Genomic DNA, 26,696 nt, shown 5'->3' on the forward strand with positions numbered 1-26,696 from the left:
ACATGGCAGAAGAAGGAGAGGGTGGGACAAATTGAGAGAGTAGTAGAAAAAAACACATTACCATGTGTAAAATAGACAGCTAGAGGGAAGCTGCTACAGAACACAGGGAGCTGAGTTCACCTCAGTGCTCTGTGATGACTTAGAGGGCTCGGATTCGGTGGACAGGAGAGAGGCTCAAGAGGGAAGGCATATATGTAGACTTAGGACTGATTCATGTTGTTGTACAGCAGAAACCAACACAACATTGTTAAGCAATTTTCCTCCAATAAAAAATAAAATTAGTAACCAATAATGCTGAATGGGGCAATATTAATACTTATTAATGTTTTTGAGTGAAAGTATAAATAGTATAAATTGTCCATTGACTGTGGACAATGTGATCACAAAGTTATTTACTTCCATTAAAAAAGATTAATAGGGAAAACAAGCTCTCGTGTGTGCATATGTGTATGTACGTATTGCTCATCTTATCAAAGAGAAAAATAATGCCACAAAGAAGATATTGATGGTTTTAGATGAGAACTGGCTGTTTATTACTATCTCACCATAAACAAGAAAAGGGCTTTCCTGATGGCTCAGTGGGTAAAAATTCTGCATGTAATGCAGGAGACTTGGGTTTGATCCCTGGGTTGGGAAGATCCTCTGGAGAAGGAAATGGCTACCTACTCCAGTATCCTTGCCTGGGAAATCCCATGGACATAGAAGCCTGGTGTGCTACAGTCCACAGGGTCACAAACGAGTCAGACACAACTAAGCAGACCGTATAACCAAGAAAAGTTTTTTCCAAAAATTAAATTATCAACTTTCATTATGTTTACAAAGTGAAAATGGCTATTTGAAAAATCTGAAGATCATATGTATGTTGGATGTTTGCAAAAAATCTCGTGTTAATCAGAATACCTGTGTTATAGTCCCACAGCTGTCATTAACAAGTTGTATAATCTTGGGCTTGCTGATTAATCTCTGAACCTCAATTTTACTATGTATAAAATGAGAAGTTAGAAGAAAACATTTCCTAAGTTCCCCTTTAACAATATAGCCCACCACTGCAATTTCTAGGCCAGAACCACATTTTTTGAGAGTCTTTGGAAAAAACGTAGTTTACTCTACCAACTGAGAAACTTTGCCTTTAGTTAAAATAAAAATCTATGTATAAAAGCAGTATATGGTGATTGATAACTACATTCTATCAAAATGCTTCGTTAAATAGTATTCAATTCTAGAAACATACCTTTTAAATTTTAAAAGTATAGTCATTTAAGTGATTCAAATTTTACTTTACCACAGTGCATTATCACTTGCATCTGCCATTTTTCATTCATACACTGGATGTTTACAGAGATAACATGAGTGGGACTTCAGATGATCGATTTCAGATAAAAGAGCAGATAGCCACTGGGGCACAATGCTCAAGGCATATTCTGCCTTCACTACAGGCTTAGAGTTGAGCTTAAGTTCCAAGCAGTTTTCATATCCTTTCCAGTTTGTATTATCATGTTACATTTTCAACCAAAGGCATATCAAACTTACCATCTTCTGAAAGAGAAAATATTCTTGAGATAAAGATGCATTATTAATTGGAGAGAACTGCATGGAAAAGGAAGATCTGCCCATGGCTTCTTCATTTCTTGAGAGAGGTAAAAGAAGTAATATGAAGTTAAAATTCCTATGGACAGAGGTACTCTAGTCTTAAAAAAAAAATACAGCTTCATAATTAAAAAACTTCTCTAAAAGTTCAATTAAGATAAATTTAACTTTAAACATATTATACTAATAATATAGTGACATAGCAGTATCTCAAGTCTTACTAATTACCACCTACTGAAATCTCAATATTTAGACTCACATTTGGCTTTCTGATAAGAAAATGTTAATCAGTTATAGTTGTATAAAGGCATAGAATACTCAGATATGAAGAAAGCAAAGTAAGTCAATAATCACCAAGTGTACACTCAATCTTCTACCAATAAAAAAAAGGTGAAAGAAAAATAGGAATTTTTTCCATTCATTTTTGAAGGTACTTTCACTGTTTAACTAAAAACATTATGCTCTTTGTTAAACAGGCTGCTGATATGAGCATGAACACATATTTGCTGATTTCTTCTACATGGTGATAGTGGTAAAGAACCTGCCTGCCAATGCAGAAGACGTGAGAGACTCAGGTTCGATTCTTGGGTTGGGAAAACCCCGGGAGGAGGGTATGGCAACCCACTTCAGTATTCTTGCCTGGAGACTTCCATGGACAGAGGAGCCTGGGGGGTTACGGTTCATAGGGTTGCAAAGAGACAGACACGACTGAAGTGATTTTGCACACACGCACAATCCCTCATTAACATCAGAAGTGTCCAAAAATTTCATTTATATATGTAATGTTTGCATCTATGGAGATCTCTAATAAATCCCAATGTTATATGTACTGGCTGGACTCTCACCTAGTCCTCATTATAGCTAGTCTTCATTCTACTTGCTCCTTAGTATCCCACAATTTTAACACTAATACTGCTAATCTTAGGACAGGAAGTTTACTATGGGAAGGGTGAATTAAAACAGGCAGATGGAGGCAAAGGTAAGGGCAGGAGAACAACAAGAAGCTGTCAGATGGATAGTTGTCAGTTCACGGTGAGAGCAGGATCACAGAGGCCAGTGGGAAAGCGGGTTTCAGCAAGGAAATAACTTAGACAGTATTGGTGTTACAGTAAACTGGATAAGCATCAGAGCTACTCTATCATTGATCAGAAGATTCCTGACAACAAACTGTTAAAAGAACAGCTTCCAAACAACAGTGGGCTTAAGAAGTGAATAGGAAGTAAAGACGTGAAGGATAATTTTTCAGTGAGAAGAAGGGGAAAATGTAACAGACTGATTTGGAGACAAAGTTCAAGGAGATGTGAGCATGTGTTTGCAGTAAGTGATGGCAAAGAAACAAGATAAAAAGCACAGTGAGGTTATAGACTGGGGAAGATGTGACCCAGTAGCAGAGGTGGTGAGATTAGTATCATTATAAAAATAGCTGCAAAATTTCTAAAACCACTATCTTTCCCATGAGAATTTCAGGGCGTGCATATGTTTCTCCATAGAGGAATCACATGTAAATTGGGAAGTCACAAGCTGAACTGTTTCAGCTCAAAATTTATATGTTGTAGTCCTAACCCCAAATAATTCAGAATATGACCTTATGTGTGAGAGTTAGACTATAAAGAAAGCTGAGCACCAAAGAATTGATGCTATTGACTGCGGTGTTGGAGAAGATTCTTGAGAGTGTCTCAGAATGCAAGGAGATCCAACCAGTCCATCCTAAAGGAAATCAGTCCTAAATATACATTGGAAGGACTGACACTGAAGCTGAAACCCCAATACTTTGGCCACCTGATATGAAGAAGCGACTCATTGGAAAAGACCCTGATGCTGGGAAAGATAGAAGGTAGGAGGAGAAGGGGATGACAGAGGATGAGATGGTTGGAAGGCATCACTGACTTGATGGACATGAGTTTGAGCAAGCTCTGGGAGTTGGTGATGGATCAACAGGGAAGCCTGGGGTGCTGCATTCCACGGGGTCACAAAGAGTCAGACATGACTGAGAGACTGAACTGAAGCGTGACCTTATTTGGAAAGAGGGTTGCTGCAGAAGCAATTAACTAAGAGGAGGTCATACTGGAGTAGGATGTGCTAAACAGGTATCCTTCCTTATTACAGTCAAAGGGGAAACTTGTGGAGACAGATGCACACAGGGAGAACATCATATGGAGATGAAGGCAGAGAACTGGGTGATGCTTGTACATGTCAAGGAATATCAACGATTGCCAAAAAATAGGGGAAGCTATGAGATAGGCACTGGCTTCCCTGGTGGTTCAAATGGTAAAGAATCCACCTGCAGTATGGGAGAACTGGGTTCAGTCCCCGGTTGGGATGATCCCCTGGAGGAGGGCATGGCAACCCACTCTAGTATGCTTGTCCTGGAGAATCCCATGGACAGAGGAGCCTGGCGGGCTACAGTCTACGGGACTGCAGAGAGTCGAACATCACTGAGCAACTAAGCACAGCACAGCATACACGAGAGAGGCACAGAACAGATTCTTTCTCATCGCCCTCAAAAGGAACTCCAGCAGACACCTTGATTTTGGACTTTGAGCTGTGAGACAATACATTTCTGTGTTTAACTTCGTTTGTGATACTTTTTACGGTGGCCTTAGCACTGAGAAGCTAAAGGCAAAGGAGAAAAGGAAAGATATACCCATTTGAATGCAGAGTTCCAAAGAATAGCAAGGGGAGATGAGAAAGCTTTCCTCAGTGATCAGTGCAAAGAAATAGAGGAGAACAATAGAATGGGAAAGACGAGAGATCTCTTCAAGAACAATAGAGATACCAAGGGAACATTTCATGCAAAGATGGGCACAATAAATGACAGAAGTCATATGGACCTAGCAGAAGCAGAAGATATAAAGAAGTGGCAAGAATACACAGAAGAACTATACAAAAAAGATCTGCATGACCCAGATAATCACGATGGTGTGATCACTCACCTAGAGCCAGACATCCTGGAATGTGAAGTCAAGTGGGCCTTAGGGAGCATCACTACAGACAAAGCTAGTGGAGATGATGGAATTCTAATTGAGCTCTTTCAAATCCTGAAAGATGATGCTGTGAAAGTGCTGCACTCAATATGCCAGCAAATTTAAAAATCTCAGCAGTGGCCATAGAACAGGAAAAGGTCAGTTTTCATTCCAATCCCTAAGAAAGGCAATGGCAAAGAATGCTCAAACTACCGCACAATTGCATTCATCTCACATGCTAGCAAAGTAATGCTCAAAATTCTCTACTCCAGGATTTAACAGTACATGAATCATGAACTTCCCGATGTTCAAGCTTGTTTTAGAAAAGGCAGAGGAGCCAGAGATCAAACTGCCAACATGTGTTGGATTATCAAAAAAGCAAGAGTTCCAGAAAAACATCTACTTCTGCTTTATTGACTATGCCAAAGCCTTTGCAAACTGTGGAAAATTCTGAGAGAGATGGGGATACCAGACCACCTGACCTGCCTTCTGAGAAATCTGTATGTAGGTCAAGAAGCAACAGTTAGAACTGTATGTGGAACAACAGGCTGGCTCCTAATCGGGAAAGGTGTACGTCAAGGCTGTATGTTGTCACTCTGCTTATTTAACTTATATGCAAAATACATCATGAGAAACACTGGCCTGGATGAAGCACAAGCTGGAATCAAATTGCCAGGAGAAATATCATTAACCTCAGACATGCAGATGACACCACCCTTATGGCAGAAAGTGAAGAACAACTAAAGAGCCTCTGCATGAAAGTGAAAGAGGAGAGAGAGAAAGTTGGTTTAAAACTCAACATTCAGAAATCTAAGATCATGGCTTCTGGTCCCATCACTTCATGGGAAATAGATGGGGAAACAATGGTAACAGTGACCGACTTCATTTTCTGGGGCTCCAAAATCACTGCAGATGATGACTGCAGCCATGAAATTAAAAGACGCTTGCTCCTTGGAAGAAAAGCTTCCTAGATAGCATATTAAAAAGCAGAGACATTACTTTGCCAACAAAGGTCCATACAGTCAAAGCTACGGTTTTTCCAGTAGTCATATATGGATGTGAGAGTTGGACTATAAAGAAAGCTGAGCACTGAAGAATTGATGATTTTGAACTGTGGTGTTGGAGAAGACTCTTGAGAGTCCCTTGGAGTGCAAGGAGATCAAACCAGTCTGTCCTAAAGGAAATCAGTCCTGAATATTCATTGGAAGGACTGATGCTGAAGCAGAAACTCTGGCCACCTGATGTGAAGAACTGACTCACTGGAAAAGATCCTGATGCTGGGAAAGATTGAAGGCAGGTGGAGAAGGGGATGACAGAGGATGAGATGGTTGGAAGGCATCACTGACTTGATGGACATGAGTTTGCGCAAGCTCCGGGAGTTGATGATGGACAGGAAAGCCTGGCGTGCCTCAGTCCATGGGCTTGCAAAGAGTTGGACACTACTGAGTGACTGACCTGAATGAACTAGCACTGGTGGCTGAGATGGTAAAGAATCTGCTTGCAAGGCCAGAGACCGGGTTTTAATTCTTGGGTTGGAAAGATCCCCTGGAGAAGGGAAGAGCAACACATTCCAGTATTTTTTCCTGAAGAATCCCATGGACAGAGAAGCCTGTAGGGCAACAGTCCATGGGGTTGCAAAGAGTCCAACACAACTGAGTGACTAACACAAGCACACTAATACAGGAACTATTTACTAAAATTAGAAAGTATAAGAGGTAATAACAAGCACAGAAACACACTTCCAGGGAAGACTAGTGAGAGACTAGGGTATAACAAGAGCAGCATTCTCTGTCCAACACTTCTAGGACACTATGACCTTTTGTCATTCTTCCTTTATAATGCAGCACATACTAAAGAATATTACCGGTCAAGTGGAGTATTATGGAATATATACCTCTCTCTGACCTTTTAGCCTAGAATTTGTGATAATTAAATGTATATCAAATAGAAGTAGAACATGTATGAGTTACTGCTGTCTTCTAGCTGTTTATCTAGTCTTCTGCCCCACAACTAGCAATACCTTGTTTTTTTCCAAACTTATAAGGAAAAAGAGGTTTCTTTTCCCACTGGAAGAAGAGCGGAAGTAACCTAAGTGGCTCAATTCATGAGTCCACAGTTCCTTTCACACCAAGGAAGTGAATCACCACCACCTCCTGCCAACATTTGCTGAAAGTACTCACTGGATAATTGCTGTATGCCCACTATTTTAAATACCTTGAAACTATACAATTTGACTCTGACAATAATTATCCTCATTGTAGATATGAGGCACAGTGTGATCATCTGTCCAGGGTTATACTGTTAATAAAGTGACAGAGGCAGGATTCAGATTCAGATAGTCTAATTTCAGCACCTACTTTGTCCCGATTTCACTGATATGGGGGGGGACAATGAGGACGTGGAGCACACTGTGTTATGCGTGGGGCACAGGACTTCTCCAAAAGATGAGTCTGGGTAACTGCCAGTCCTAAGAGGTCACTCTTCTATGCTTAGGAGGGTAGATATAATTAGCAGGCATGGGAGGTTCAATGCTGTTAGTTTACTTGAGAACATTCAGTTCTGCTACAGAAAATAAGAAAACAATCAGCATGGATAAAGCTCAGAAGAAAAGCCTATGGTAGCCTTTATGAAAGATACACTGATGGATCTGATGTAGCAGCAGAGAGAAACAGGGTCTATGAACACTGGTGTAGCTAGAACTCAGCTAATACAGATTTATGAGATAGTGATGATACTGTAATTAGAACAAGCAAGTGACTTGGAAGACATAGGCAGAATTCAAAACATATACTAAATATTCAAAATAAATAATTTAGTATGTGTTAAGAGATGCCATGGATAGATTCAGTAGAAAATATGATGGAACAAATAAGACTGTTAGTCATGGGTAGAAAGGGAAGGAAAGACCAAGTCCTTATCATGGCGCCTCTGGGCTTAGTTATGCTGTTCTTGTGTCTGCTCTGCCTAAGAAACTCAGGTAGATCTTGTGGGTATGTAGCTCCCTCTATGGCCAGGTATATTTGCCCCTCTGTCTCTCTGAGAAAGCAAGTAAGTGAGATTAGCTCTAGGAACTTTCTATCTGAATGGAGTCTCTTACTCTAACCTCAACTCTAGTGCTCGTGCGTGCATGCTTGCTAAGTTGCTTCAGGTGTGTCTGATTCTGTGCGACCCTATGGACTATAGCCTGCCAGGCTTGTAGCTTGTCCAGAGATTCTCCAAGCAAGAATACTGGAGTGGGTTGCCATGCCTTCTCCAGGGGATCTTCCTGACATAGGGATGGAACCTGCACCTCTTTAAGTCTTCTGCATTGGGAGATGGTTCTTTACCACTACAGGTACCTGGGGAGCCCATTCTAGGGCTAATAACCACACAATCAGTGGGAAAGGCTGATGCAATAGAGAGAGAAACAGGTCATATGAATATCATTGTAACCAGATCTCGGCTAGTAGGGTCCTCTGCGTACTTGTAGCCTATCCTCCAAATGTTAAATTATCCAATACCCAAAGCTTTCCTTTTGCTTTTCACTGTATCTTTTAAATTGGTTTAATAAATGCTGTGATTTGAGCATCTTAATCTGGTTTGGGAGACCTTCTGTCCCATGACCTTTGGTATAGCTAAACTGAGAGTGTCCCTGCAGGCTATGGTTGCATCAAGAAATAAGCCTACATCAAATATGAGAATATTTTGAAAATTACCATAGAGAAATTCTAAAAAGTAGTAAAATAAATAGTAGAGTGACTTAATGTTCAAAGGCTTAATTTCAAGCCTAGAAACTATCACCTTTTCATCTTTGTGCCCTTGGCAATTAGTTAACTTTTGCATCTCTATATTTATTCAAGTATAAAATATGGATAATAGTATTTCTATGATCCATCACAGTGAGACTTTGCACACTTAAGCGATTTCACAGTAATGAAAAGTACATGGTAATCTATAAACAATGCTACAAATATAAATCTCTCCCACCTACTGCAGAAAATATTGACTGAATTTTAAATGAAAATACTTTCTGTCACTTTTTATGGCTTCAGGAAAAATGAATTCTTTAATATTGACCTATGTCTAAATAGAAAGGTTTTAAAGAATATATGAAAACCCTTCCTGGTACTAAGACCATATTTATTTGCCTTACCTTTATGAAAAAAAGTATTTTTAATTACCTGTAGCTGTGTGAATTTATCTTAACACAGCTTTCAAAACCTTGGTTAGCAGGTTCACAAGAGCGAGAGCTCCCTTCAAAAGAAAAAGAATAACAGATTATTTCATGGTACATCTTTTTGGAGCTCTCACATTAAGCCATTTTCAAACACTCCATATAAAATAAACAACATGTTTCTGACCTCCCAAGTACTATTTACAAGGTTGCTTTTATCACTATAAGAGCCTGAATTATAACCAAACTTTGTCCAAAGCAATGCTGTAGAAAAGAATTAGGCTGACATGGGGCCATACAAAGTATATAATGCTGCTTGCTAATACATACCTGTAAACTAAAGATGGCAAATGATCAGTATTATTTGCCTCTGTGTGGAAGGCACGAGGTCTCTAAACTGCACTGACAAACATGAATGTAACCTGACAGAGGCCACTGAGCAGCTGGCTGGGGTGTGTCAGAACATGATATGGCCTGGCTTGTTATACTGTCAGTATGAATTAATAGGATGGTACTTGAGAGCCTGATGCAGCCAATTAATTATCTTTGTTAAGACAAAATAAAATGAAATGTGAAGTGGCCCCTTTCCTTTGCAACAAGACAGCATTGTTTTCTTATTCTTATGTCTTTTTTAGTACAGCAAGAAGCATAAAAACCAAACAGGGGGTACATTCATAAACCTGAATCATTGAGGAAGGAAGGAACATAAGTGCCATAAGCATTGCAACGTAAGTATAAGCACTGCCTCTATGAGTCCCTCAAACTATAAAAGGGTTAGAGCAATAGTGCCATGTTCTCTGGGCATCTAATCAATGATGAACAGTGTTGATGTGTAGCAGGAGAAGGTGTCTGAGGCCATTCATGCCAGGAAGCTTTTCTCTGTGGCTATGAAGGGTCAGCCTTTGGCCAGCTGCTTTTACTGGGCTCAGATCCAGGGTGATATGTATAACATGGTAAACCCAGGACAAAGACTAAGGCCACCCTATCTTCCAAATGGTAGATATTTGATACCATTGACAAGAAGAACAGCAAATAGCCTTGCTGCATAAAAGCTAGAGCTGGGTATCCCCAGTTCACTTAGATTTGTTTAATTTTTAACAGCCAGTAGCAACCATCATGGCTATTTGCTGGCTGACATTAAAAGAGACCACTTTAAATTTTAATATAGAAACAATGCTATGGATTTGGCAATGTTATTGGTAGTATTAACTAATCACATAACATTATGAACGTGTTCTGAGAAAGTTTAAGAGGCTACAGGAGCACTTTTTTGGTCTTAGGCTATAACATAAAAAACATAGGAGGAAAAAAAAAAAATGTTTACACCTCTGGGAACACCACCACCAACAAAACACACTTGGAAGATTTCATCAGTGAGAGAACCTACCAAATCGATACTGCACATTAATTGGTCTTCCATATAAACGAATTCCATTCAGCAGAGCTATGGCATAAGACACCGATTCTGGGTGTTTAAAGCAGACAAATCCAAAGGATTTCGGCTTTCCCTCTCTGTCTTTGCATATAGTCACTTTGGTTAATGGCCCAGCCTGCAAGAAACTTAAAAATTATTTTGTCATAAATCTAAATATTTTTTTACACTCAGAAAATCAACTATATTCAATTTAGGCTAAAATTCCAATTCTGTTAGCAATAACAGCTTTACATAGTTCTCTTGATCATGTATTTTCCTAACAATAAATATCATACTTCATCACACTTTCTTGGCATTTTCTAGCTCATCAAAAAACACTTATGTTGTTAAGGTCAGGAAATTTTAGGTAATAGTTTCAAATCTTAAAAGGAGAGATAGGCCTAACAAAACAATTTAGAGTACATTTAAATCTAAGATTAAAATACTACTTTGCTTCCACACATATAAACCATGTTTAACTCAAAAATAATTGAAATGATAAACCCAGCATTCCTTGAGATGTTGGGTTTATGTTACCATAAAGAAACTGGTAACATCACAACAAAGCCTATTTTTTTTTCTGACAAGATTAAAACATTTTCACAAGAGAAATTAAATTTCTGATCTATACAGAAACTGTATTTTAATATGGTAAGCCCATTTGGTAAATATTCTCAAAGGGAAAAGTGTTTTAATATGTTTAAGACTTTTAAGTAGGTGTATTATTTGTAAGAATGAAAAATTAGTAAGGGTCTAAGTCTAACAACTGGGAAATGCTATTCCATGGTATATTATTAAAATAGGATAAAATAAAATTGAAAATATTCAGATTTTGTGATTAAAACCTATAATTAGCAATACAGAGTACAAAAGCAGAATCAAATATTGTAAAAGAATGCTAATTACACCCTCAAATGTCACATTTCCATCATGACAATGATTAGAGGAAGTACTTACCAAGCCTCATATAGATTTAAAGGTAGATGGCTCATACTTTTTCATTGCACTTTAATGACCGATTGCTTTTCTCTGTTGAGTTGGATAAGTATATTAAGGAATTGTTTTTTAATCTAAAGAAAAATGTTAATTATCATCTTTAAAATGATACTGTATTTTAAGATTCAATCTTTCTTTCTTTATTCTCTACTTTCCCAGGGAATAGCTCATCCTCCCTTCTGGCTTCAAGAACCACCTTATCAATGAATCTATTTTTTTCCCACTCATGCCTCCTTCATGCAGACAGTCTCCTTGAGAGCTCCACGTGATTATATTTCAAACTCAACACATTTGAAACTAAATTCATTATCTTTCCCCTTGAGATCTCTGTACTGGGCTGTGATTTGTCTCTCAGTTGTGAGACTGTGATCCTTTGGACTATAGTCCACCAGGCTCCTCTGTCCATGGGATTTTTCAGGCAAGAATACTGGAGTGGGTTGCTATTTCCTTCTCCAGGGGAATCTTCATGGCCCAGATTTCTTGGTTAAAGGTACAAAAATACCAAACCTGATTTTCACTCTTCTAAGGATAATCAGAAATTTGAAAGAAACTAGTAAAAAGGAGAACCATATAGTAATAAAATAAATTAATTTTAATCAGTGTTTCTCCACAAGTGATATTAAATATATGAAATCACAAATGGACAGAATATGCTGACATGCTTTGAATTTTACAAATTCAAAAATATATCCATGCATTTTAAAAGATGAAATTCAACAAGAAGACTTGCTGGTAGTAAAAATCACATCATAAGTTTTTAGTATTTTTAAACCAGAGTCAAACACATAAATAGTGCTGCCAGTTGTCAAGATTTGCTAAGTTTTGCTGGGTTGAGACCTTTCTAAAAGACAACCTCACTTTAGTAAATCCTCCCAGAATACAGAAGAACATAGGCAAAAATAAAAACAAATGCTTTGCTGCCTGATCTAATACAAATGAACATTTAGCTAGAAATTACAAAAAAAATGAGACTATCTATCAATCTATCTAATGTATCTTGTAGTTTCACATACAACTGATACAGATCCAGTTCCTATTGACTAGAAATAATATATGTGCATGGGGGCATTCAGGTCTATCCATCCCATTGACCTCATCATTCCCACCCCCCTATTTTTTGTTGACTCAACATGAGAGAAGCTTTCTGGAGAAAAAGAACTATAAATTTTCTTTCTACCTCCCTCCATCCCTCCTCTTCTTCTTTCCTTCTTTTTCATTTTTTTTAAGTTAGAATAATAAATTCCAAATAATACTAGGATGAAAAATAACTGCAGGAAAAGACAAAGTATTAGAGTAGGTTAAAAATGGCAGGTTTAAAAGGATGGCAAGTTAGAAGAAAAAGCATTAAAGCCTTAAAATCAGTAATATTTTTCAAGTAACGTCTTATGTCCAGGAAATGAAATTGTGTTCCTGGAGAACATTCTATCAAATTTTGTGCATCTGTTGGTGGCTCAGATGGTAAAGAGTCTGCCTGCAATGCAGGAGACCCAGGTTTGATCTCTGGGTTGGGAAGATCCCCTGGAGGAGGAAATGTCAACCCACTCCAGTTTTCTTGCCTGGAAAATCCTATGGACAGAGGAGCCTTGTGGGCTACCCCCTACGGTGTTCCAAGGAGTCAGACAGGAGGGAGCAACTAACACTTCCACTTTCACTTCATAATTAATAGAGGGGCACTTTAGTTCAGACACAAATGTAGAGCCTTTCAGAAACTACATAAAGAACTTCTTTCACCTCTGGTACTCATGCTTCAGCTCAGTCAGTTCAGTTGCTCCATCGTGTCCGACTCTTTGGTATTTAGTTTTGCTATTGTCTCCCTTGGAACTTGCTCTTATTCTGATAGAGGAAAGCCACTTTTGATTTCTCTTGATACAAGCATCAGTACTATTATCAATAGTAATAGTAGTACTATTTAGCAGTAGCAGCAGCAGCAAAAACTTAGGAAGTACCAGGTTCAGTTCTGTCTGATCTGGATGAGTTTACTCAATCTTCACACCACATCGTACTGTAGATACTATGAGTCCCACTGACATTTAAGGAAACTGTGGTGCTGAGCTATTTATGTACTTGGCCAAAATCACATTGCAGATATCAGAATTCACACTTGAAACAACTTTGCCGTACTAAATGTCCCTCTTTTTGCACATTATTTTAAAACATGATAATTACTTTTAAATTTCTCCTTTTAGAAAGACCAAGGACTGTCTCAAATGTGTATGTCTAGCACCTTACTTTCTGTCATTGTAATTATAGATCATTAAACGGTTAAATGAACGGCCGAATGTGGATATCTCTTTAGCATGTAAGATCTGTGTGTATACAGTAGGTGTATACAGCAGATATAAGTTATCAGGTCTGAAAAAGTTTTCGTAGGATCCTCTTGGTATGAAATAAAGGGAACTAGTCAGGGTATCAATCGGTCTCAGTCATGATTTGGCTGCCCAAATTATGCAGAAATCTCATTTATTCTGGAGTAAAATCATCTCCTGTATAAAAGGGCTTGGGAGAGTAAGTAACGTATAAGGAAGCATTTTAAAATATATTCCTCTCATTTCGCGGGATGTAGGGCGTCAGGACGCTTATTATCTGAAGGAAGACAGTGACAGAGCTGTTTTCTGTTTTGCCTGAGCACACCAAGGCCCAGGCAGCCTTTGCAAAGCCCTGACTCAGGGTTGGGGGTTGGGGGCATCGCAGTCACTGCACACCCCTGGACTCTGCAATGGGGATGGGAAGGGGAAGGGTTGGGAATGAGGTGCACTTTTTGTCACTTCACTACCCACTTGCTAACCTGGAGACAGCTGAGCCAAAGCGGAACTAAATTAAAAGCAGAGCAAAGGATGCGGAGGGAAAGGGAGCCGGACACCGGGTGGTTCAGGTGCGCCCCGCCCCTCCTGCTGCGCTTCCGGCTCGACGCGCTCCGCCCCTCTGATATCCCTTCCCTGCCGACTGTACCTGAAGGAACAGCTCGTAAAGAATCTCTTCCCGCACTCGAGCCTCCAAATTTCCCACAAACACCGTCCTGTTGGCTTCCTCCTGAGCAGGCAACATCCCTCCGGCTCGACCCCAGAATGGAGGAGGCTCCGAGGCCACGCCCTCTCTCCTTGCTGGCGGAGCCAACGAGGAGAGTAAGCGCGCCAGGGGCGGAGCGAGGCTGCGGGGCCACGCCCCCAGCACCCCTTGGTAACCGCCCACCGCACCTTCGCCATGTCCCGAATCCGACCAGGACCTTGGGAGAGTGAGTGAGACTAAGATTAGTCTGCAAGGAGCCTTGACATCTTGCTTGTGGAGATCCGTTCATGTCTTCAGGGCACGACATTATTAATTCATTTTGGATGTGTTCAACAAACATTTAAAATAAAATGACTGTAGAGATGATTTAAGACATACTAACTTCATTACCGAAGCTCACAGGCTAATGGGGGGAAGACTAATTTCTTTGTTTCCAAAGAGTTAACAAATAAATCATTGGGGTTTAAAATTGGTGTTTTTCATAAAACTCGTTTTGAAAGAATGAGTGCATACGTGCATGGGTGTGGATAGAGTATTAGAATTAATTTAGCCAGGAAGTGTTCCCTAGTGAGGTCTTTGAAAATGGACACAGGTTTTAGGTAGACTGCAGAAGGTATTTGAACTTGAGAAAATAGACTATACCAAAGGATACTGGAAAGATTATGGCAAGTTTTGTTACTGAAGACAGAATTTTTGAGGATGGCTGCTGGGTGACTGTGGGCTTCCCACCTGGCTCAGTGGGTAAAATATCTGCCTGTAGTGCAGAAGACACAGGAGACAGGAATTTTGTCCCTGGTTTGGGAAGATCCCCTGGAGGAGCGCGTGGCAACCCAGTGGAGTATTCTTGCTTGAAGAATCCCATGGATAGAGGAGACTGGTGGGTTACAGTCCATAGTGTCGCAGAGACTCCAGTAGGACTGAAGTGACTGAGCACGCACGCAGGCTGGGTGACTGTAGAAGGATCTAATGTTTGTATTTTATATCAGGGCTGTACTTTGTAAACTGTGGAACAAGGTGAAGAATTAATTCTTACTTGAGGATTGGAAAAAAAAGAAATCCTGAAAGGAGGAAGAAAACGTACTCAGAATCTCAATATTTTGATAAATTAATCAAAATATTGTTAACTTGACTTCCTTTCTGATACCATATGTCTACATAGAAATGTGGTGATAGTTCATTTGAGTTGAAAAAGTATTCTTTTACATGGTTACTGGACTAAAGAAATAATCTTTTTTTGATGGAAAGGACACATCTTTGGAATCTGGAGTTCTAACTGAATTCTGACATTACTTAACTTTATAACTTTTAGTAATTTCACTTTTTAGAATTCAAGATCTATTTCTTAAGGATTGTATTGGACTAATACAATTACCTCATTTAATAGAGATTTTCTGAGTGCTCACTATGTGCCAGGCACTCTTTTTAATCCTTGGGAAACAAAGGTGCCTATAAAGATATACCCTTCTAAATCACCTTTGAGCTTAATGGGAGAAGCAGATTTCTTGAACATGTAAATAGAAAATTATGTGTCAATGACTTCAGTAGTTACCTTCAGTTGATATATCAAGTCTTTAAGTCCTGTCTCCATTTCTTCTTTCTTCTTTCATCAGTATTGTAATATTGTAGGAGGGGGTTGTGAAAACATGCACATTTTGTGTGTGTGCTAAGTCGCTCAGTCATGTCTGACTCTGCGACCCCATGAACTGTAGAGCCTGCAAGGCTCCTCTGTCCATGGGAATTCTCCAGCAAGAATACCGAAGTGAGTTGCCATTACCTCCTCCAGGGGATCTTCCCAACCCAGGGATAGAACCCAGGTCTCTCACACTGCAGGCAAATTTTTTTACTGTCTGAGCCATGAGGGAAACCCTGCACATTACAAGCAGATAGCAAATATATGTTGATCAAATAAATGGATACTTGCAGGTTTCTATTTTGAGTAGATCTATTGATTTTTAAATTCATTTACTTCCAAATTTTTATCCAAACCAAGATATTTTCTCTTTAACTCCTCAGACGTTGCTTATCTGGGAGCTGTAACTTCAGGTTTGACTGTAAAATATGCAATGCATATAGGTCATCATGTTTTCTTGCTGGACTGAAATTTGCATCTTTTTTTTTTTTTTGTCCATGGTGTGTATGATTTTGGTGTTCTTATCACATCTTTTTGAAAGTACAAAAGTTTATGGCATGTGTACCTCTAGAATAATTATTTAATGTTTTAAGGTCTGAAAGTCAGCTGAAGGCAGTTAGCTGTTTGCTCAGAATTTGGCCTTTCTCTCTTTGTGTTTCCTAATTGATACTGAGTGAATGAATGGTGATAAACCTGCTGCTGCTACTGCTGCTAAGTCGCTTCGACTCTGCGACCCCAGAGATGGCAACCCACCAGGCTCTCCCGTCCCTGGGATTCTCCAGGCAAGAACACTGGAGTGAGTTGCCATTTCTTTCTCCAATGCAGGAATGTGAAAAGTGAAAGTGAAGTCGCTCAGTTGTGTCTGACTCCTAGCGACCCCATGGACTGCAGCCCACCAGGCTCCTCCGTCCATGGGATTTGCCAGACAAGAGTACTGGAGTGGGTTGCCATTGCTTTCTCCGGTGATAAACCTAGTGGTAGCTTAAAAAGAATCCACTTTATTCTCACCATTTCTTGCACCATCAGTCGCATAAAATCACATATAAGGTCTAATGGCTTAGATGCATGGATAAATAATTAGTCTTTTTTCACTCATATCAGGATGCCTTATACCCCTAACTGCATGAAGACATCAAAAATGTGTGTGTGTGTGTGCGTGTGCACGCGTGTGCATGCACGCACACACTTCCCTGATGGCTCAGCAGTAAAGAATCTGCCTGCAATGAAGAAGATGCCAGTTTGATCCCTGGGTCAGGAAGATCACCTGGAGGAGGGTACAAGCAGCCCACCTCAGTATTCTTGCCTGGAGAATCCCATGGACTTGAGGAGCTGGATGGGCTACAGTCCATGGGTCGCAAAGAGTCCAACACAATGAAGCGACTAAGCAGGCACACATGCTCACGTATATATGGTGATGGTGGTTTAGTTGCTAAGTTGTGTCCAACTCTTGAGACCTCATGGACTGTAGCCCACCAGGCTCCTCTGTCCATGGGATTTCCCAGGCAAGAATACTGGAGTGGGTTGCCATTTCCTTTCCCAGGAGATCTTCCCAACCTAGCCATCAAACCCATGTCTCCTGCATTGACAGGCAGATTCCTTCCTGCTGAGCCACCAGGGAAGCCCATATATGTACATATATAACTAGAGCTCCAGAGTTCCTTTCTCCCCTTCTTTGTCCAGATGACTTATTCTCTTTTGTAGTTCAGCCCAAATAGCATTTCTTGCAAGGCTTGCCATTCAGCACTGTAGATTAGCTTGTTGCTCCACCTGTCTGGTTCCATAGTTTTCTAGATGTACCTTTTCCAATCCCTCCTCTCTGTGAAATACTGTAAGGTAATGGATTTTGGTATCTAGAGCAATCCCTGATAACCTCTGTAGATATATCATACATCGTTGCTGAAATAATACAGTTTGACTAAATGAATGTCTCTACTTTGTATGTTCAGCAACCAAGTTAAACCTGGAAGTCAGTAGATGCTTAATAAAAGTTGCATAAATGAATGAACACATGAATTAGTGAATGGAGAAACTTGGGAAATTAATGTTAAGGATGTGCAGTGGATATCTTTGAAAAATTAACCTCACCTGTCTTCATTATTTTTCTTACTCTCACTTTTTCTTTGTTTTGATTTCCTTGATCATATTTGTCCCAAGTAAATATAACTTGCTGTGTTGTTTTACTTGCATTAGATGTTTATTAAAAGAAATGTTTGTAATATTAAAGAGATAACTAAGAGAGTGAATTCATCAAAAAGTCTACCATGCAGATATAAATATTCTGGAGGAAAACCTTCCTAACATACATATATACAAGTCAGGATGCATGTCCTTTCCCTACTCCTGCAATGTTCACCAGGTCTACCCATGAGAGCTGGTCAGGCTGGTCCCCCTTGGAGCAGGGATTGAGTGCCCACACATGTGTGGCGTTGGAGTGGTATGCAGAGCTGGCATGCCTGAGTGTGTGTCTGCTTCTGTGGCTAAGCGTGTCCTGAGAAGAAGCCTGCTTTTGTAGATAGCTCTGTTGATTTTAGAGAACTTTGCCGGGCGCTAGTGGTAAAGAGCCCACCTGCCAGTGCAGGAGATATAAGAGACGTGTGTTTGATCCTTCGGTTGGGAAGATCTCCTGGAGGAGGAAATGGTAACCCACTTCAGTATTTTTGCCTGGGGAATCCCGTGGACAGAGGATCTTGGCAAGTTATAGTCCATGGGGTCAAAAAGAGTCAGACACTACTGAAGTGACTTACCATATACATAACATAAAACATATTTTAGGAAAATACATGTGTATCTTACTATGTACCTTACTATACATTTTATCTTTAGCTTGCCTTTTATCAAAATGCCAACATCTGTTGGATCATAGAAAAAGCAAGAGAATTCCAGAAAAAACATCTATTTCTGCTTCATTGACTATGCTAAAGCCTTTGACTGTATGGATCACAACAAACTGTGGAAAATTCTTAAAGACATGGGAGTATGAGACTACCTTACCTGCCTCCTGAGAAATCTGTACACAGGTCAAGAAGCAACAGTTAGAACCAGATGTGGAACAGTGGACTGGTTCCAAATTGGGAAAGGAGTATGTCAAGTCTATATTGTCACCCTGCTTGTTTAACTTATATGCAGAGTACATCATGTGAAATGCCATGCTTGATGAAGCAAAAGCTGTATTCAAGATTGGTGAAAGAAATATCAATGACCTCACATATGCAGATAACACCACCCTTATGGCAGAAAGTGAAGAGGAACTAAAGAGCCTCTTGATGAAAGTAAAAGAGGAGAGGGAAAAAGCTGGCTTTAAACTCAACATTCAGGAAATTAAGATCATGGTGTGCGATCCCATCACTTCAGGGAAAACAGACGGGGAAACAGTGGAAACAGTGACAGGCTCTATTTTCTTGGGCTCCAAAATCACTGCAGAAGGTGACTGCAGCCATGAAATTAAGAGACGCTTGCTCCTTGGAAGAAAAGCTATGATAAGCCGAGAGAGCATATTTAAAAGCAGAGACATTACTTTGCCACAGAGGTCCATATAGTCAAGGCTATGGTTTTTGCAGTAGTCATGTATGGATGTGAGTGAAAGTGAAAGTGAAAGTCACTCTGTTGTGTCCAACTCTTTGTGACCCTGTGGACTATACAGTCCACGTAATTCTCCAGGCCAGAATACTGGAGTGGGTAGCCTTTCCCTTCTCCAGGGGATCTTCCCAATCCAGGGATCAAACCCAGGTCTTCCACATTGCAGGCGGATTCTTTTCCAGCTGAGCCACAAGGGAAGCCCAAAAATACTGGAGTGGGTAGCCTATCCCTTCTTCAGCATATCTTCCCGACACAGGAATTAAACCAGGGTCTCCTGCATTGCAGGTAGATTGTTTACCAACTGAGCTATGAGGGAAGTGTTTAACCATAAAGAAAGCTGAGCACTGAAGAACTGATGCTTTTGAACTGCGGTGTTGGAGAAGACTCTTGAGAGTCCCTTGGACTGCAAGCAGATCCAACAAGTCCATTCTGAAGGAGATCAGCCCTGGGATTTCTTTGGAAGGAATGATGCTGAAGCTGAAACTCCAGTACTTTGGCCACCTCATGCGAAGAGTTGACTCATTGGAAAAGACTCTGATGCTGGGAGGGATTGGGGGCAGGAAGAGAAGGGGACGACCGAGGATGAGATGGCTGGATGGCATCACTGACTCGATGGACATCAGTATGAGCAAGCTCCAAGGGTTGGTGATGGACAGGGAAGCCTTTTGTGCCATCTATGGGGTTGCAAAGAGTTGGATATGACTGAGCAACTGAACTGAACTTATCACCCCACAACCATCTAATGAAGGCTTTCTACACCAATAAGTATTGATTTCTCTGCATCATTACTTTTAATTCACAGTATGAATTAATATATAATTCGCTAGTGGCTCAGTGATAAAGAACCCACCTGCCAATGCAGAAGACATAGGTTCTCTCCCTGAGCTGGGAAGATACCCTGGGGAAGGAAGTGGCAACCCATTTCAGTATTCTTGCCTGGGAAATCCCATGGACAGAGGATTCTGGTGGGTTACAGTTTATGGGATTACAAAGAATCAACACAATTTAGCAACTAAACAAACAGCAACACCATGTATATAATTAGATGAATCCCCCACTGTTCAGCATTTGTGTTGTTTCCACTTTTTTTGGCTATTATAAATATGCTGAGATGAACTTCATGGCTCATGTATCTTTGTGCATGGGTGTGATTGTACTTCTTTGGCAAAGTATCTGAGATATTTAATTATAGAACCAAAGGGTGAGAACATTAAGCATTTTGACACATATTGCTAAATTATACAACTTTTTGTCCCAAAATATATTCTGACAAAAAATGATCCCATCTCAATAAGTCTACTCAACTACCTTTATAACTTTAACTATAACATGCCTAGAAACTTACTTGGTGTATAGGGCTTCATCAATTTTATGTCTTTATCATCATCCTCATTTTCACACTTATAGTATGATTTATACTGTATACATGTCTGGAAGATCTTAAAATCATTCTTTTAAATACAAGGAGACTAATTAGTACACATATATTGTCATAGTAAACTATACTCCTTTTATATAATATTTCACCTTCCCTCCAGTTTTGCTATTTAATGTAGTGGACATTAATGGTCTCAATTTTCTCACAGTTTACAGTAAGTGAAATGTATGAAAATGAAGCATAATTTTATATTTTGAAATTTGGCCATGAATTGTTTTGCCTAAATGCCAACTTGATATTTTCAATATGAGCTCTTTAGGATTACGATGAAAATAATGTGCAGGATTTATGCTAAAGTATGACATCAAAAGCACAGAGCACAAGGAAAATGACATGTGAAGAAAGACTTATCTGTTAATTTGACTATGCACTTGTTTAGAGTTTCTCTTAAATGTATGACATCTTTCCTCCCACATTCTGAAAATATGTAGTTTACTTATATCTTTATTAGAAAGGTAACACTTGTTACAGCTAAATGATTATTTGTTGGTCTCCGGTCAAATTATCATGTTGGCACCCTTTTAAAACTGAAGTCTCACATAAAATTCCCAGAGACCAAATAGGTCAAAATAATGATGACATCTCATCATCAGTTACATTTTTCACGATTTTTAAATGAATACGTCATTTTGTTTGTGGTTCCTCTGAAACATCTCCCCAGACCTCAGCACAGTTTGTACTGATTGATGTGAATTAAACAGGTCTGTTCTTAAAGTATCTTTTGAAATTTACAGAGACTTGAATTTCCAAACAAATTTAATTTTTGAACTTACAATGCATGTACATAGAGAACAGCGATTCTCTCTTTTCCTTGCCTACCAACATCCATTTTTAGAAAGCAAATAAGGGGAAAATGAAGTAAATAGTTGAAATCTTGTAACAAAAATATTGTTTAAAAAATTTGAGGATTTAAAAAATATTTTTGTTTTTAACAGCAAATATTTTAAAATTATTACAAGATTTCAACTATTTACTTCATTTTCCCCTTATTTGCTTTCTAAAAATGGATGTTGGTAGGCAAGGAAAAGAGAGAATCGCTGTTCTCTATGTACATGCATTGTAAGTTCAAAAATTAAATTTGTTTGGAAATTCAAGTCTCTGTAAATTTCAAAAGATACTTTAAGAACAGACCTGTTTAATTCACATCAATCAGTACAAACTGTGCTGAGGTCTGGGGAGATGTTTCAGAGGAACCACAAACAAAATGACGTATTCATTTAAAAATCGTGAAAAATGTAACTGCTGCTCTGATGTCAGATGCTGAGCTTCCCTGGTAGCTCAGATGGTAAAGTGTCTGCCTACAATGTGGGAGACCTGGGTTCAATCCCTGGGTCGGGAAGATCCCCGGAGAAGGAAATGGCAACCCACTCCAGTACTCTTGCCTGGAAAATCCCATGGACCGAGGAGCCTGGTAGGCTTCCATCCATGAGGTCGCAAAGAGTCGAACATGACTGAGCAACTTAAAGAAAAAGATGTTAAAAACAAAAATATTTTTGAAATCTTCAAATAGTAGATCTCAAGAGAAAGGCTAGCATTTTCAATTTTAAAATAGCCACTGAGTTTGGGTTGCAAAATGACATATATATAAGAAGGCCATATTTTATACTTGAAAGCTTGGTGGATATGAATTTTATTACTGATTTCATGGTTATAAAGACAACTTAGTTTGTAATCAGAATGAACATAAACCGCAACTTTTTCTGACTCTCTTTATTTCTAGCATTTTCTAACATCACATTTGCTTTAAGGTTTCAACAAACATCTTCTTCCCAACCACTTCTGAAATCCTGAGGTTAAGAGGAATAAAGAAAGATATAATTATCTTTTTCTTTCCCCCAAATTCAGCTTGTGTAGCTGAATGTTTGTGACTTATTACAGTGTTTAACTTATAAAACCTTCTCACAAGTACAAGCCAAATGGGAGAAAATGAACTGCCTCACCTTTTCAACCAACAGGGAGGAGCAAAAGCCAAGGATATTTTACATTAAAACCTACCAGACTGTGACAGTCCTACCAAAGAGAAACCTTAATGAATTTTAGAATTTCTTTTTTGGTGAATCTGAGTGCTTCTTTCACTTTTATCAGATTCCAAATGAGAGTATACATTTTTCTCTGTTTGATGTGCTGGGCAAGATCTGGTAAGAACTGATAATATGATTTATATTAAAATATGTATTAAATATTCAGTATGGTTTGAATTCTTGGATAAAGAATGATATAACATTATGGTATAAAAATACACTGTAATTATGGGTATTCATGTGCAAACAGATTATTATGAAGAACATTTGTATGTGTGTGTGTTTGGTACATTGTATGTTCTGTATTTTATTTTACTTACTAGAATTATTTTTTCAAGGAGATATAAATAGAACAAATACAAATATTCAAGAGAAATTTAGAATAATTTAGTACTAGAGAATTTTCTTCAGTATTGGAAATCATGGCTTAATAAACATCTTGGTGGGTTTTTTTTCATTTGTTTAAATAACCCTACTTTTGAGGACATTTTTTTCATAGGTAAATTGTCAGTTGCAAAAGAAACAATAGAAACATATTCTACAATGTTTTGTTTTGTCCTATCACGTTACAGCAAAACAGAAACCAGAACAAGTTTATGATAATAATGTCGAACTTGATTGTCCTGGTTTACTGGCTTACGGTAAAAAAATTTTACTAATTTAAGTAATATCATTTACTACTTTAGGTAATAAATAGTTCAGTAGAACTACTTGTTCTACTTTATGATAATAAGTAGCAATTTTACAATCATAATGAATAGTTTTCTGTAGAGATTTTGCAAAAGAAGGCCATTTCCTTTGTTTAAAAATCTTTTTAAAAATCTCTTGAATGCATACTTGAATAACCTTAAAATATCAACTAAAAATTCAAATTATTTCTTGTTTCTTTTCAATTGTATATGTGAGCTTAAAAATAAATTCTGGAAATGTTTGTTTTATATTCAAATAGACTTTGAATGGTAATAATATACAGTTCATCATTTATATTTTACTTACTTGGAATTCTTTTGATAGGTATTTTATGTTTTTTAATGTACAGTGAATGTGAAAGTGAAAGTCACTCATGTCCTAGTCTTTGCGACCCCATGGACTATACAGTCCATGGAATTCTCTAGGCCAGAATACTGAAGTGGGTAATCTTTCCCTTCTTCATGGGATCTTCCCTACCCAGGGATCGAACCCAGGTTTCCCTAATTGCAGGGGAGCCAGCTGAGCCACAATGTACAGTAGTGGTACCTTAATTTGAAAGAATTCTAAAATATAGACTCCTATCCTTTGTGTTATATCATAGTTGACATCATTTTACATCAATATCATGGTAGACTTTCTCAAATTGTTGCTTTGATTAGTAGATAGGAAGTTGTTCTCAATTGAGAAAACACAGATATAATTATGAAGTGTGTTTTTGGCTCTGTCGACAGAAATAAAATGTCAGATCTTTTAGATATTAATAACAAATAAAAAATAAGAAAAATTAAAAGATTTGCTAAGTATTAGAATCATACTTAGCCCATGCAAGTGTTCTCTCGTTTTACATAAGTTCTTACATACCTAGGATTTTTTGTTGAAATTTCAGTAATTTGTTTCAGATAAATATGGTTTTATTCAATTATACATACTCTTCCCTTCTCCACTAGAGGTTCTGAAATATATTTTTCAGAGACCATTTCTTACACTCAACATGAGAGTCATTACATCTGCCTTCAGAAATGGAAAAACATCCTGAAAAACTGGGATTAGTTAGATCATTTCAAAACTTTTAAATAGAATCAAATAGAAGTAGAGAAGTAGCTGAACAAACTACTGTATATACAAATACATATGTATATGCATATATATTTAAATTATATGCACATGTGTTCTTAGTATACTTTTGAGTCCTAATATCTGCTGAAATGGTGGTTGTGGCTGTTACCATTATTACTATAGCAAGTATCAGCAAATATTTCTGTAAAGGGCCAGAGAGTGAATGTTTTAGGCTTTGAGGGCCCTGCAGTCTTGATTACATCCTTTCAACTCTGCTATCATGGCATGAAAATAGCCATAGACAGTTCGTAAACCAATGAGTCTGGCTGTGTTCTAATTTAAATGTATTAATGGACACTAAGGGCTTCCCAAGTGGCTCAGTGAGTAAAGAATTTGCCTGCAATGCAGGAGATGCAGAAGGCACAGTTTTGATCCCTGGGTTGGGAAGATCCCCTGGGAGGAGGACATGGCAACCCATTCCAGTATTCTTATCTGGAGAATCCCATGGGCAGAGGAGACTGGCGGGCTACAGTCCACAGGGTCACAAAGAGTTGAACACGACTGAAGTGACTGAGCATGTATGCACAATGGGCAGGCACTAAAAGTTGAATTACCAAAATTTTCATGTCACAAAATATTCTTTTTTTTTAAATTTTTTTAAATTGTAAAATCATTCTCAGCTTGCTGGTCAGATTTAGCCCACAGGCCATAGTTTGTCAACTCCTATGCTCCAGTACGTAACTAACAGAAGAGATGTTAAAGATAGATTAGTTCATCTTTCTCATTTCACAGGTCAGGAAAACTGAGATTCGGAAGATGGAGTCATTTTGTTAAGATGATAGAATTTACAGCCCTGGACTTCTGGACTCCTGGGCATTGTGTTTAAAAATGCAGATTCTTCTTCACAGGATGGAGGGTGAAGCCCAAGATTCTGCAATTTTAAATCAATCCCAGTTGATGCCCATATGTATGCAGACCACATTTTTAGTAGTAAGAGTATATTTGTAGAACCTTACTGAGTGGACTGTCTACAGGGCAATAGTCATTCCAAAAGCCATGGAATTCTGAGCCCACTGACTCAACAAAGTCATCATTATTTTTCTCTAAACTTTATAAAAATCTTTCTGATGTGACTAGTAATCTATTTCTATTGATTTACTAACATCAAATGTCCACAAACAACTTTGTAATTTATTGTACCAAAGTTTCTTTCAGGGTGTTATGAAAGAAGCTGGGATTTACAGTTAAAAGACTCAGATTCAAGTCTGGTGGCTGTTCTCCCAGGCCAAATCATTTAACCTCCCTGAGCATCAGTTTCTTCATTTTTAAGTGGAAGTAAAATTTATAATACCATTTCAGTGCGTTTTCAGGCTCAAAGGAGATAACATAAATGAGTGATTTGGTCAGTTATAAAGCAATATAAATTAGGTTAGAGTAATCCACTGTTTTCTTCCAGATGCATTTTCTCTTTAATTCTCTAAGATGGATTTCCAGCTGTAGGACTTCACGCTGTATCTACCCATGTACAGTTATGGTAGACTTGTATGTACTAGGTATATCAGAATTCCCTGAGTTGTGCCTTTAAAAATGTAGATGTACCTTCCAAATCAGAATCTCTGGGCATGGCTCAAGAAACCACATTTGAATAAACTCTCCTTGTCATTTTTTATACCCATTTTTAAACTCATGCTTAAGAATTCCTGATCAAAGACTTATCAGTCACCTATTATATTTTGCTTGTTTGGTCAACTGTTAGTGTATTTTCAACAGCTTTTTAAATATTTGCACAGTTGAAAAGTTACTGATTGAATATCTTGATTTCTTATTACATGTTAAATAAATGTATTTTCAAAATGTGCTCTGTTTGCTCCAGAATCATAAAATTAAGCATACTATGGCACTCTCTCCTGGAAGCCTTCAGGGGTTTTAAAGTTCTACCTAAAATTTTATGTCTCAACCTGCTCTATAGCCATGTAAAACTCTGACTTCAGTTTGGTCAGTTGGCTCATAGTATCAAGTTGGTGGTCAGTCATTTGTATCTGGAATTCTATTGGCTCCTGAAAGCCTTCGTTCTTATCACACATGAATAAATAATCAAGCTAGTGAACTCGTGGTAGAGTTTTATTTATGTTGCTCGACAGTTTACATAATAACTTATACCATAAA

The 26,696-nt window shown here is 38.5% G+C and overlaps 1 protein-coding gene across 4 annotated transcripts in view; it reads right to left on the reverse strand.

Annotated features, from left to right (window-relative positions):
* Positions 1–14,572, reverse strand: part of RBM11 (RNA binding motif protein 11) — a 29,153-nt gene extending 14,581 nt beyond the window's left edge. Inside the window, exons 1-5 of one of the 4 annotated variants that reach the window (XM_013967692.2) lie at positions 14,063–14,177; positions 11,075–11,146; positions 10,091–10,263; positions 8,711–8,783; positions 1,531–1,627 (exon numbers count right to left, since the gene is read on the reverse strand). In XM_013967692.2, the coding sequence (XP_013823146.1) occupies positions 1,531–1,627; positions 8,711–8,783; positions 10,091–10,263; positions 11,075–11,109 (378 nt within the window). In that variant the 5' untranslated portion in view covers positions 11,110–11,146; positions 14,063–14,177. Of the gene's footprint in view, positions 1–1,530; positions 1,628–8,710; positions 8,784–10,090; positions 10,264–11,074; positions 11,147–14,062 lie in introns of all 4 variants that reach the window. The other 3 variants (XM_018053490.1, XM_005674770.3, XM_018053315.1) reach the window with 3 other exon arrangements.

Source organism: Capra hircus, chromosome 1 (assembly GCF_001704415.2).
Source record: "Capra hircus breed San Clemente chromosome 1, ASM170441v1, whole genome shotgun sequence".
Classification (NCBI taxonomy): domain Eukaryota; kingdom Metazoa; phylum Chordata; class Mammalia; order Artiodactyla; family Bovidae; genus Capra; species Capra hircus.